Raw genomic sequence first — 14,272 nt, 5'->3', positions numbered from 1 at the left:
TTTAGGTCTATTCATGTTGTCGCAAGTGGAGTGATAATTCTTTTTGACTTTACTATAATTTCGGCAATGCTTTTTCTTCACTTATGATTAATATCTATTGCTAAGAACTTCTGAACTTTAAAAATTCATCAAAAATTTATTAAGTACCTTCTATGTGATAGGCACTCATCTAGACACTGAAGATACAGAAATGAAAGTTTTTAAAAACCTAGCTTCATGGACTTATATTCTAGGCACAGTTTATATTTAAGTTTCTCTGACAATATGTCTTGTTAATCAAGCAATGAATGAATGATTTATCAAGTGTCTCATACATGTTAAATACTGAGCCAGGGCTATGGGGGCAATTTGGAATTGAAAGGGTCTGTCTTCTAAATGGAAACCCAGGGCTAATCTTAACACCCACGTAATAAATAGAGCATATTACAGTGGTGGATGATTGAGGACTTAAATGTGTAGCATCTATACAAACTGTAAGGCTGTAGCTGTTCAGAAGAAAGAAATGTGAGTTTAAGTCAATGGAGGACATTATTGAAGACTGCAAATGAAACTACCAGAGAAGTTTCTGCTTAAAGCAACCTACAGGAGTTCATTTTCTTATTGCCCTTCTCCTGCCCTAATCTTTGTGTGGGGTTCATTTAACAGTCTATCCTGTACATAGAAATCATAGTGAAGCAGTAGTGGCTTCCGTAGACTTTCAGGTTTCAACCCTAAATCACAGTAGCCTTCTAGGAAAGCAGGGGCTGCAAGAACCCTATCTTCACTGCCCGGACTGCTACACAGGCAGGTGCTGTTGACTTTTACAATTTCCAAGGATATTCTCATAATCTTCATATCTATCACTTGATTCTCTCATCACAGGGAATTCTAAAATAAATAGCCCTCAGAGTGTCTAGGGTATTTGTTTATCCTTTATGCGATAGGACAGGAAAACTATAAAGGATGTGGGCATTGATTTGGGAAAACACATCCAGGCATTCTTTAATGTAAAAAATGTATTCTTTTCCAAAAGTTCATTTGTAAGTTATTGTTGGGAACACAGAAAACATTTTCCCATAGAAATGAGGTTCAACATGGTGATTATTTTCTGGCTGGTCCACAACGGTCTGTTCAATAACTGATGTGGTTGACAATAGAACTCACAGAGACTAAGTGTCAGGTGTGACACTGTGTCTCTGGGAAAATGTGTTCTGCATTCTAATTTGGAACATGAAAAAATAAGTCCCGTTCTCTGAAGGGGCGGGGTGAGGGGCTTGGTAGGACACTCCCAATTCTACCACACAGATGCTGTAGCAGCTGAGGCATTACCCCTCTACCCCAACCCCTCAAAGCTGGCAGCTAGCATGACTCCTGCAAAGTATCTAGTTACAGTTGCACAGGAGGAGTAGTGGATAGGGGGAAGGCCGCAACGGTTGGTTGGCTGGCTGAGAGGCAGTTGGTTCTAGGCCTACCACTTCCTGTCCTTGGCTTGGCAAGCATTATTGACAGGAGAAATTTTATCTTACCCTTTTCTTCATGCTCATTCTCTTTTTGGTGAGATTATCCAAAGCCAGTTGTTCTCTCTTTCTCTATTTAATCCTGTGACCATTTCCATCGAGATGCCTATATCATTCCTTATTCATCCCCCTTTTTCCTAAACACTTAAAAGCTCAACCAAAGATAAATCTCTGTTGTGGATAAAGTGTTTTTTCCCCTAAAAGAATATAACAAGGAAGAAATAGAGGATATAGTGTGTGATACAATGATGTCAGTGATGCCGAGGTGGCCATCAGGAAGTGAATTTGGTGACTTTGTAATGAGGGGTTAGCAGTGAGGGATTACTCTCAGACCTTTGCTCCTATTATAGGAGCTCTATGAAGCTGAACTTCCTGGCTTTGGATTTCATGAGGTCCATGTAATCTAGAAGCCCATAGTGGTTATGTAAATTGACAATATATAAACCCACAGAGACAAAAGAACATAAATAGTTAGAGCTGTCTACAATAACAGTCCAAGTTCCACTAGGTAGTGGCAGCAGATAGAGTGAAAATTTATAATTAGGTAATTTTAAAGTGACATTTTGAAAAAGTCGACTAATAAACAAGTCACAATTATGTTATGCTGTGATACCCCAGACTCTCTTTGCTTTGATTCTATACTGTCCAACAAGTTTCTATTTCTAATTTGGCGTTCAATGTAGAAGAGAGTGATCTTCTATCGGAAGAGAGTGATCTGGCCATAAAATGGGAGTATCCCATCTTTTTAATGCTTCGTTTTTAAGTAAAAAAATAGCAAATTGACATTTTTGTTTATCTATTGACCTTTGGTGAACTTGATTGGTATGAGTTCATTCTCAATGAGCCTTGAGAATTGAAAACCAGATTCTAGACCTTGGGGATGCAGCCAAGTGCTGCCTTTGAGAGCTCCTATTCAAATGATGGGCCGGCACATCTCTCACTTCCCAGATGGGGAACAGAGCCACAAAAAAGTAGTGTTGCTTTCCTAAAGCCCTCACAACTGCTCAGCAATGACAAATTCGAGTTTGGAATCAAAGTCTTCTGACCCTCATAACAGTGCTCTTTTCAATACACCAATGTTAATGCAGCTACATATACGTGTCAGATTTTGTTCCCTAAATTGTTGAAAGATCTTGTTCCTTAAACTGCTAAAATAGAGAGAAAGGAAGGAAATAAGAGAGGAGAAGAGTGCAGGGTTTGCTCTCTTAAGTTTGCTCCAATATTAAATAGGAACAGTTATTATTTAAAACTAGGCAGGTACAAATGCTATCCACTGTGATACAATGACTAGTTGAGTGTAATTTCTGAACTTAGAGCATCATTTATTGCCAACTTTATGACTGCTTTTGCTAGGAGCTATGTGGAAGCATTACAGGTTGCATCAACAGAGCTAGGAGCAGTGCCACCCAGTGAAATATGACTAAGCAGCTCATATTTGCTTGCTCTGTTGCACCATGTAATGATATTTCCTCCGAAGTTCAGGGGTTAACAGAGGAAGCATGCTCAGCTGTGAGAAATCAAGATTATGATTCAAGATGGGCTAAGTTAATTTAAGATTTTATTCAACAAGAACAATAAGAATAAAGGAGAGACTGAATCTTCCTAAAATATTTGGAATCTTGTTTTAATGGGCCTGAGACCTAAGTGTCCATATGCTTCCACTGGATTCCTGGCTTTTCGGTTGATTAGATTTCGACGGTTGCATGATGTGATCACTTGAAACTCTAAATTAACTTTAAATGGAAGTCAATTGAGTGGGCCTGAAGCCACATGACATTAAAGACATCACCCACTTCTTAACTAGTATACAGTATGGCTTATTTTAAGAAAGATGTGACTGGGACTGTGACTTTTGTTACCTTAAGTGGTTTGAACATGATGCCAATGAATGATTTAGCTTGATACTGTAACCACAGGCTGGACCCCCACCCAACCAACACCTCACAAATATGGACAGTGGCCCACAAGTTAGAACCAGATGAACAAATAGGAGTAGTTCAGTGCAGCCCTTCCCTGCTTCTTGCAAAGGGTGTCTGCTGGGTCAGGGCTGCACCTTAAAATTAGAGGGACCACACAGGAATTAGACATGATCTCTTTGAAGACAGTCTTGTCATATAGGAGATTTTCTCTGCTATGATTAGTTGAATTAGCCATCTTGGTGGTTGTGATAAACTTGCTGCAGGTGGTACAGATGCTTCTTGTAGTGACAGCAGCAAGGGATTTCTTTTTGTGTACAAACCCATATATTTCTTTTCTTTTCCTTTTTAATGTCTCATGAAATCATAAAGTATGCATGCAGAGCTAAAAATGCCTCTCACGACACTTTCTTGTGTATTTTTATTGGTTTCATTACTTTCTTGCTTTGTGACTTTACCGAGTCTCATTTTACTCATCTATAGAATGGAGGAAATAATTGTACCCACAATATAGGCTTGTTGGGAGAATTAAGTGCAATGAATGGAGATATCTATCTATCTATCTATCTATCTATCTATCTATCTATCTATCTATCTATCATCTATCATCTATCTAATCTCTAAGCCTGGTATCAGCACAGGACACATAGCAGTAAACTGTAGCTATAAGATTAGTGAGGGAATGGAACAAGGGGTTGGAGGAGTTTCTTCTCATGTGATACTTTTCATTTGTCAGTTTAGGAAAAAAATTATAAAACAACATACACATTGAAAATGAAAACTACTCCAAAAGTATCTATTTGTAAAACCATAAAAATATTAATTTCTTTACAATTTATACTGGCAGATCCCCAGCAGTTCAGAATTAACACCTGGCATTTAGTGGATGGAAAATAGGTTTTGCTGTCACTGTGGATATGTAGAAATGGAAAATGTAATAAAACAGTAAAATTAAATGCCTTGTCTAATTTTAACCACTTATGTAGGATTGGACCTTAGACTGGCTAAATGCTATATGTAAATAATTTTTAAAAGTCTTAAGTGAAATTTAACCCCTGTCTTTCTCATTGCTTACCCAGAGTAGAGTAAAAGTTTTTATTTTTATTGTAGTTGTAGTTTCAATACTTGAAATTTGCCTCTTTCCATTACAGGAGTAAAACCTTGAAACCATCTAGCAGTAGTCTAATAAGCAATCCTTTCATTCTTTTCTGCATAAAGTCATGGTAAAAGTAGAGAGGGAATTTTGCTGTTAATCTGATCATAACAGATCCAACTGGAACTAACCAGCTAATTTCTGGACCAGAATAAGTATAGACAAAGTTTAGTTTCATACCATGCTAAACAGGCCAGTGAAGCTTGCACAGTGTACCAGAAGATGGGTATCATCATGATTTTTTATTGGAAAATCACATATAGCATAAATGTGTAAATTTGCATTACCTTTTAACAAGTCCCATTGCTTTGCAGATAGAAAAGGGAAATTGGTTTTCCATTTTGTAGTCCTAGGAAAATGGTCTATACTGTAATCTACTTTTCCTTGTTTTCCTTATACCCCTCTTCATGTTGGGGCATTCTTCCTTGCTTATTCTCAGTTGGGCACCAGGGACCTTAGTTTTTCTCCACATCATCATCTCTAAATTTGGTCTTATGTCTCTCATTTCCACTAAGGTATACAAGACTGATAATGGCTGAAAATGTTGCACTCTCTCCAATTAATATTTCCATTTAAGTAGGCGACCAATCTCAAGTGCATGGAAGAAAGGTCTGGTGTGGAATATTCAATAGCATTCAGTTTGAGACTTGGAAAAGTGTGGTGTAATGGAGACTGTTTGTGGTCTTATATAATCTTCAAACTGCTCTAAAATTATAACCCTTAGGCATTGACTTCACTACTAGTCCCTAGAGGCTTCTTTCAACTCCTTCTCGTGTAGTTCCTAGTGCTATAGAATAGGCTTGCAGCAAGAAGAACAGTGTCTGTGGGTACACTCTACTGTATTGAAGTCTCTAAAAGGAAACTGTGCGTACTCCAGGCAACTTCCCTCAAACAGACACAATGACTCTTGTTGATGCGCATTTTTATTTTTCCATCAATTTATTTATTCTCATATTCAGTCAAATACCGGTACAAGTGAATAATGCCAATGCTGCCATATACAGGCAGTCAATTAACCTGGATAAGGAGCAACATAAAAAAAGGAGAGGAGTTTTTATCACACCTTTTGCTCTCATTCCTTATTCTGGCAATATTTACTTCTGTTTATTATTTTAGACTCTAGCCATGTCCACCACACTTATCCAACACATGCATCTACATGCACACGCATACCATTAAAATTATGGTCTAAAAACTAGAAAACTTTTTTGATTTGTTACCATTTTGGCATACGTGTCACTAACACTTTCCCATTGATCAGTTTCAAAGGAGGTTTGATAAATCTGGAATCCCCTGGGATAGTAGATATTCTTACCAGGGTCTATTCTTGTTCACCCAGGCTTTGGCAAACTAAAACAGAATGCTTATAAATTTATTCCTGGAAAACTTTGAAATATATATTGTAGCATTCACAAACATGTTTGCATATTAATGTCATTTAACTCTTTAGTAATATTAGTATTACCCCTTTACTAAAAGTAAATCAGTGTCTCATTTTTAGATGTGATTGTGTTCTTAGTCATTTTTAAGTTTGAATATAAAACATTTATTGATTAAGTGAATTGTAGAGCTGTGAATCCTAGAGTACGCAGACTTCTATGTCTTTATATTTGAATCTGTTATTTATATGGATTCCCTCTCTAATTGACAGAAAATGAATACTGTATCTTTTCATTCCAGAGATGGGTTTTAGGTCTTTAAGAATATGTACCCAAAGAAGATAAAATTTTGTCTAGATGTGGCTCCCAGAAAACATGCAGATCAGAAATGGAGCAAATGCCTCTACCTAATGGAAAGACAGATCTTTTGAAATCTTAGACCCAATCATGTACTACATGAAAAGGTACATTTTGTTCCCATCATCACATTTGGGGGAAAAAAGATGCAAACACATACATCTTAGAATGGAATGTTTTTAGCAGGTGCATTTCGATCCAGAAAGTGGACAACTGGTTACCTATAGATATACATATCTACATAATTGGCTGGGAGAGTAATAGATTGTGCTTGTACTTGAGAATATTTCTATTTTCAAATACACATATGTAAAATTGGAAGTCTGAATACATTTTAATACACTGAATACATTTTAAAATTAATAAATTATATTTAAAACAACCATTAATTGGCATCTTCACTTGGGACAGTGGCATATCAGAAGACTGTTGAAATATTGTATTTATTTAACTTATTGTTTACACTGATAAAGTGAAATATTATATTTATTTAATATTTTGCTGCAGATAGTTGAATGGTATCAGGAAGGGCAGAAGTCATATCTGGAAAAGACAGTTAAGGCTGGGAAAAACAAGGGGTTAATATCCAAAATATATAAAGAACTTATACAAGTCAATAACAAAAGCAAACAATACAATTAAAAAATGAACAGAGGACCTGAACAGATACTTCTCCCAAGTGGCCAACAGACATATGAAAGGATGCTCAACTTCGCTAGCTATTATGGAAATGCAAATCAAGACCATAATGAGATACTATCTCACACCTGTTAGAATAGCTATAATCAACAGGACAAGTAATAACAAATGTTGGAGAAGATGCGGAGAAAAATGAACCCTCATACACTGTTGGTGGGACTGCAAATTGGTACGGCCGCAATGGAAAACAGTATGGAGGTTCCTCAAAAACTAAGAATTGATCTATCATATGATCCAGCAATCTCTCTACTGGGTATTTACCCCAAAGATTTGAAAACCCATATCTGAAAAAATATTTGCACACCGATGTTCATAGCGGCATTATTCACAGTGGCCGGGACATGGAAGCAACGGAAGTATCCTACGATAGATGATTGGCTAAAGAAGCTGTGGTACATATATACAATGGAATATTACTCAGCCTTAAGAAGAGATTAAATACTGCCATTTGCAACAACATGGATGAACCTCGAGATAATCGTGCTAAGCGAAATAAGCCAGACAGAAAAGGTTGAAAATCACATGATATCACTTATATGTGGGATATAAACCTAAAAGCAACAAGCAAACAGGAAAAACAGAGACTCATGGACATGGACAATAGACTAGTGGTTTACCAGAGGGTAGCAGGAGTGAGGAGGTAGATAAGGGTAGATGGGTTAATATATAGTGATAGAAGGAGATTTGACTTTAGGTGATGAACACACAATGTAACATACAGACGATGTATTATCGAATTGTACTTGAAACCTATATAATTTTTATTAACCAATGTTACCCTATTAAATTAAATTTTTAAAAAAGAATCTATAGGCTCAGGCAAGCAGAGGTTCAAATCTATGAAGATGAGCTGAGGGGGTCAAGGTCGAGCAGCAGAAATGAGGAACTGAGGCTGGGAGCAAAAGGCAGACCTGTATGCAAAGTTTGGGCATTTTAGGATTTGGAACCCAATATGTAGCAGTGGGGATGATGGAGAGCAGAGAGAAAGACACAGCTGATCATGACCCTACTGAGTACAATAAATACACTGTACATAAGAAAACATGTACAAAAAGGCTCCACCTCCTTATTTGTCTAGCATTAAGGACATTCTATAGGTGATGGGCATTAACAGCAACCTAGGCTTATGAGTTTCCAGTAACTGGGTTGAGAGTATTGATATGTTCAGGTCAGAAGAGTGGGTCCGAGTATGCACTGTGCATTTCCTGGTGGGCCCTGTGTTCTCAGCTTGGCTCTCATTTCCCATTACTGCTTTGCTCTGACTCACTGATGGCCTGCCACATGTCATTAGGCAGTTCAGCTGCTGCTTTCATTTCTCCCAAAGGTATACAGAGGTTTGGGTCTTGGCTTTCACATTTTTCTGAGAGCTAAAGGAAGTGGTCTTTTGATTGGTTTGTTGAGTTGAATTCTTACAGTGTCTTACAGTTTCAATTTCCTTTCTCATAGGTATTTGATCCTGATGACCTTTATTCAGGAGTCAATTTCTCCAAGGTTCTGAGCACTCTTTTAGCTGTCAACAAAGCAACAGAAGGTAAGTAAGGCTTGTGATTTATGAGTTCTGGGTGACATGTTTGGACCCACGTGTTTCTGATTACCTAGGAGCCACTATGGCTAGGATTGATTGATGCAAATTTCTCCTCTCCCCACAAATAAACTCCAATGGGTATCAAATGCTTTAGGTTTGTGTCATTTAGGATTTACATATACCTATCGGAGATGTCATTATAATACCCTTAATATAATGATAAGAACAAAGAAACTATTTCATTCAAAGTTATTGAATAGGCAACTGAGTGTAACAAGACAGAAAAATAAAAAGGAAAAGACCAGTTCCCTTTTTCATAAAGTTTACAGATAATAGTTATTACTTCCCTTTCTCCACTAGAGACATTTTTCTCATAGTTTTCTGTATGTCTTTGTCCATGTAAAGGAACCCTCCAGGAACTTTGCACTGAAAAAGAAAGCTCAAGTTCATATTGAGTGAAAAGAATATCTTTTATTTAAGTGTTAATACTCACTACATTTGAGGTATTAAATATAAATTCTAGTAAATGTAAAGAAAATTATGATAACCTTGGCATCTAACTTCATTCCTTCTGTGATCAAGTATCTCACCTACACTGGGAAGTAATAACCACAGAGTGCTTTGAGCCCTTACAATGGGTCTAGGCTATCCTACAAGCTTTAGATGGTTTCATTCAATCTTGAAATAACCCTGGGGTTTGGTATTATTATTATTAGGCCCTTATTACAGATAAGGAAAATCAGGCTTACACTTTCCCAACTAGAGATTAATTGGAAGAGCTGGGATTCAAACCCACATCGGCCTGACTCCAGAGCCCTTATGCCCAAATATGGGTCTTGCTGCTCAAGCTGTTAGAGAGTCAGCAGATTGTGTGTCCAGCCAGCACTGCCAGGGGCTACAAAGATAGTGTAAGATATGGTTCTGTCCTTGAGAAAATTACCTTCTATTTAGGGAGACTCAACTTACCAGCGTGAAACAATTAGAGAAAAAGAGCAGACAATGTAATCAAGTGCCAAATAGGATGGAGGATCTAGGGAGCTATCAAGTAATTATAGTTTTAGTCAAAAGAGCTGTATATAATAGCAATAAATGTAAAAATACTTCTCCAAAGTTGTTCATTTGCTATTTGGGCAAAAAAATGCTTTTGAGCTATTACAAGGCATAAAACAGAAAGTACAGTTAATTCAAGTAACTATATTTAACACGCATGACAACTCTCTAGTTCTGGGCAGGGAGGACCGTATAATTCTAACATTATGCCATACAAATTATATGTTCCTTTGCCAAACTCTCTTAGCAAGTTTTATGGTCTCTTTCCTCGCCACAGATATTTATAAAATACAAGGAGGTGAAAGTTAAAACCCACAGCATCAAGGAAACTACTTGGATACTGAGCTTGTCACCTAGAGAATGTTTGGGCTTTAGATTTTTGCAGTTTATATCTTTTAAAAATAAACGGAGAGGAAAAGAACCCTCATTTGAATTTGTCAAGAAGCCAGCTCCTCTTTTTAGTACAATCTCAGCATACTGAAAACATCCAGCTCAGCACTGGTCTGATCAAATTCCACATGGTTTCAAGGAAGAGAAGACTCTTGAGTATGATTAAAAAAATATTCTAGTGTCAAGATTGAATCTCTCCCAGACTCACATACTCTCTCATTCTCATTGGAAGATATCACATTATATATGCCACACATATTCTTATATGTGAGAGATAAAAGAACCCCTTAGTTATGCACCCCCAGAAAAAACAAAGAAAGAAATTTGAAATATTTCAGAGTAATAAGAGCCACAAACAGCTGTTTGGCACCCAATATAGTTATGCCTGGGATAACAGGGCATACTGTTGCAACTGGCTCAGGAGGAAAGAGTTGTAGAGAAATGGGTTAAGAGAAAATGTGGTTCTGTCGCTGTTTTTCATTCTACTGGAGAGCAATGGCCAGTAAGGTTAAGAAAAAGACGTTGGCTACCAAAAAGGGAAGGGGAGAACGAAATACGCTTGGCACATTCATACTAACAGCTAGAATTAAGGCCAGGTTGCCTTTGATGATGTTCCATGAACGATAATGTTATGTTGTAGATGTTTTCTAATATGAGTGGTTTCCTTTACCATGCCTTTTCTTTTTTTTTTCACAGATCAACTATCAGAAAGACCATGTGGACGTTCCTCTTCTCTTAGTGCTGCTTATAGTTCTCAGACAAACCCACAGGGAGCCGTTTCTAGCACAGCTCCAGGGCTGCAGAGGCAGTCAAAGGCAGTGGTAAGTATAGTCTTCAATTTCTCCTGCCTGTTTTAAAATCTATGAAATTAGATCTAATCCCGGTTGCATCTCTATATGTGGTAAGGTAGTCATCCTGTTTGTTTGGGGCATCTTGAGAAAACTAAATTTAAACCTAACACCAACTCAGGCTGCTCTAAATGCCTTTGAACAAATCAAAGGCATATGGGTCACAGAGTAAGAAAATTGGAGTTGAAGCCCCAAAGTCTGTCTCTTCCTAGAATTGAGCAATGTCTAACAGAGAATGCTATGCAAATATATCATTATGACCACTTCCTGATGCCATTTTGCTTGTTGTTTCCCTTATCCCTTGGTTTATTAGAACTAAATAGTGCATCGCACATAGTAGGCAATCAATATTACTTGCTAGCATCATCATTATTGTCATTCTATTTTCCTCTTTGTATTTCTATTGGGCATATTATGAGCTCCTACATTGGGATAGCTCAGTTATCTTTGAATTTGGTATTAATTGGAGCTTTTGTTTGGGAGGAGACATCCCATCTTCTGAGACATTATTCCTTGTCAAAAGCCACCCACTTGCTTTAAGCAATCATGAGTTATTAATTCCAAAACACTTTAATTACTTCCAAAATACTTAATCTTTTAAGATCACAGATCCCTTTGAGAAGGTAATGAACACTGTCATTCACTTCTTGAACCCTCTCAAATTGTGTGCAAAATCTCCTGTGTGTGTTGGGTAAAGTTCAGTTTTGCTCATCAGCTTCTCAAACAAGCCTGTGACAGGTTAAGAACTCCTGACTTAGGTAACTATGGGGTATTTCATCTTTGCATATGACTAAGTCTTAGCTAATTTAAGATATTCTTAGTAATTAGGATGTGGGAGGCAGATATTATGAGAGTAAATTAGGACTTAAACTTGGTCATATAATTATGTAAGATATATCTGTGTGTTAGGTAGAGGCAGGATGGAATAGTTTATCACTCTACTTTGTTTCCTAGATCATTCAAATAAGTATCTTTAGATAATTGGTAGGGGGAGAGGGAAATTAAAAGTGTGACCCCCCCAAAAAATATACGTTCTCACAAATGCAAAAGTTTGCACACAGTTTCAAGGGGTTTATTAATCCTCTCTGAGGCCTATCCATATTAGGCCCACTCCTAAGTTAAAAACATAATTTCTCCCTCTGCCTCATTTCCATGAGTACTTAATCTGGGGTGGCTTTTGTTTCTATAGGAGATGACGGAAAATGGAAGTCATCAGTTGATAGTAAAGGCAAGATTCAACTTTAAGCAGACCAATGAAGATGAACTGTCAGTCTGTAAAGGAGACATCATCTATGTCACTAGGGTTGAAGAAGGAGGCTGGTGGGAAGGCACGTTAAATGGGAGAACAGGCTGGTTTCCTAGTAATTATGTCCGAGAAATTAAATCCAGTGGTAAGTAAATATTTTAAAAGCCTTTTTGAATGTGACTCTTATCCTTTCTTGGTATTCTTACTGAAAATCTTGTAGTTTTAATTGTTTATCAGAAACTATACTTGTATGTGTATGTCAAAAATGAGACTAGAACAGAACTGGGAAGAATCTATAATTAGATATTTTGAAATGAAGTTGTATTTAGATAACATCAAGGCAGCAAAAACCTAAAAAAGCAAAAGAATTCAAAGTTCAGACAACTGTTCCACCTTAACTATGTCCCCTTCTGTCTACTAATTCTAGCCCATGTAACATAGTACATAGTCCTTCCTGCTACTCTAAGAATCACCATGGCAAAATACAATAATAAGAGAGGCCATGTGCTAGCTTCCTTTTTTTAGCCCTGAGCTGTTTAAGTAGACCTAAGTCTAAATACCTCAGAGATGTGTTCGAGAAATAACAATCATAGGACTGCAGGAAGCTGTCTGGCCACTTTGATTCTGGATAAAATTGTCCTTAACTCATTGCATGCTGTTAACTGCTTACCTTTTTACATAATGATATTCAGAGAGTGAAATCTAATTGCTCTTCAGTAGTCTTTCTAGAGCTTTCTTAGGTAACTTATTTGCTTTTTATTATTTAAGAAAGAAGGTCCTGCCTAAATTACAAAAAAAACTCTGATATGTAAAAATGTCATGACACAGATAAAATGACATTCAGTTATTCATTATTTCGCTTCACTTTTCAAAAATATTTAACCAAGGGCCCCTTTGAGTAGTTAGCTTCTCAGTGAGTTTTTTTCTTTTTAAATATCTTTATTGCTTTTTAATACCTCAAAATTAATGCTATTAATAAAATTATAGGCTCAATGTAAATAAAACATTACAGAAATATATAATGTAGATAATAAAAATTCCTCTCTCCTTTGCCTCCCCCCAATCCCAGGTAACCACTGTTAGGACCTTTTCCCTAAAGAATTTAAAATAAAATTTAGTTTGCACTCTTTTCTTTGTTGTGAAGCATTTTAAGTTTTAGATTTCACTGTAGCTTTAATCTAGAGATAATTATGGCCAACACCCAGGACAGCTTTTTCCCTCTCTTCAGGAGGTGGCTGATGCTAGAAGACTTATAGGACCACCAATCTAATATTGTAGAAAGTTAAGAAATAAGAGTATTTGAGTTTAACACACACATGCACATAACAATATCTCCTTTCAACTTGAGTTTGATGCTGAAGTTAGAATAGATTTTTGTGACTATTGTGGACCCTGGACACTGGTGACATTATGAAGCCATTATTACCAGTCCTGTTTGCCTCTCTCTTGATTTATTTTACATGAGAAAAATAAACTCTATTTTGAGCAAACATGTTTTTATCAAAGATTTTATTTCATAAAAAATGCATGTATGAATAACTTAGTCATTATATAAGCTACAGAAGATATATTAACGGCTTTTGCTCCTTTATTTCATTTGAATCAAATTACATTATAAAAAAGAAAATTAACCATTTATGTAATTTTCAGTCTTTTTCTTAAAAATCAGTGATCACATGTAAATTAACATGCTATTTATACAAGGAAATAATTTCTGCCAATACATCAATAACATAGTAAATTGTATCTCTTTTTAAAATTCTTTGTCTTTGTTACCAAGAAATCTAAGGGTTTTGTCAAGACCTTGCATTAACATTTTCCTGACAAAATTTCCATGCCAAGACGATACTGAGACAAGTATGATTAAAGCAGATATTTTAAGCAAATTTTGTTTTCTGCAACTGATTCAGTTAAGGAGTCATTAAATCCTTCTAAAACTTCTTATTAGCAGGTAAATACAGATATCAAATGAGGGGATTAGGTAGATGGCTAATTAAATTTGCATTAAGATGGATTAAGAAATGACTCTTCCTACTGATTATACACCAAAACTAGGATTGAGCTTTATATTTAGACTTCCTCTTTTAATCCCCTGCATATATCACATAGATGCTTCATATCCAAAGAAACTAGTTATTAGATTTCTTGTTGTCCTATCACCACCAGCAGGAAATAGGAATCTGTACATCAGCAAGGGAAGGGAAAGAATCAAG

General features: G+C 36.5%; 1 protein-coding gene across 4 annotated transcripts in view; it reads left to right on the top strand.

The window, feature by feature from the left end:
• ARHGEF6 (Rac/Cdc42 guanine nucleotide exchange factor 6) overlaps positions 1–14,272 on the top strand; it is a 107,903-nt gene that overhangs the window by 19,473 nt on the left and 74,158 nt on the right. For 3 of the 4 annotated variants that reach the window (XM_016127494.2, XM_016127493.2, XM_016127495.2), the window contains 3 exons: positions 8,447–8,531; positions 10,662–10,786; positions 12,003–12,204. In XM_016127494.2, the coding sequence (XP_015982980.1) occupies positions 8,447–8,531; positions 10,662–10,786; positions 12,003–12,204 (412 nt within the window). Of the gene's footprint in view, positions 1–6,161; positions 6,409–8,446; positions 8,532–10,661; positions 10,787–12,002; positions 12,205–14,272 lie in introns of those variants that run through there. The other variant, XM_016127496.2, reaches the window with a different exon arrangement.

The sequence above is a fragment of the Rousettus aegyptiacus genome, unplaced genomic scaffold (genome assembly GCF_014176215.1).
Source record: "Rousettus aegyptiacus isolate mRouAeg1 unplaced genomic scaffold, mRouAeg1.p scaffold_m13_p_9, whole genome shotgun sequence".
NCBI lineage: Eukaryota > Metazoa > Chordata > Mammalia > Chiroptera > Pteropodidae > Rousettus > Rousettus aegyptiacus.
The sequence above is the reverse complement of the archived record's forward strand: the minus strand, read 5'-3'. Positions and strand labels throughout refer to the sequence as shown.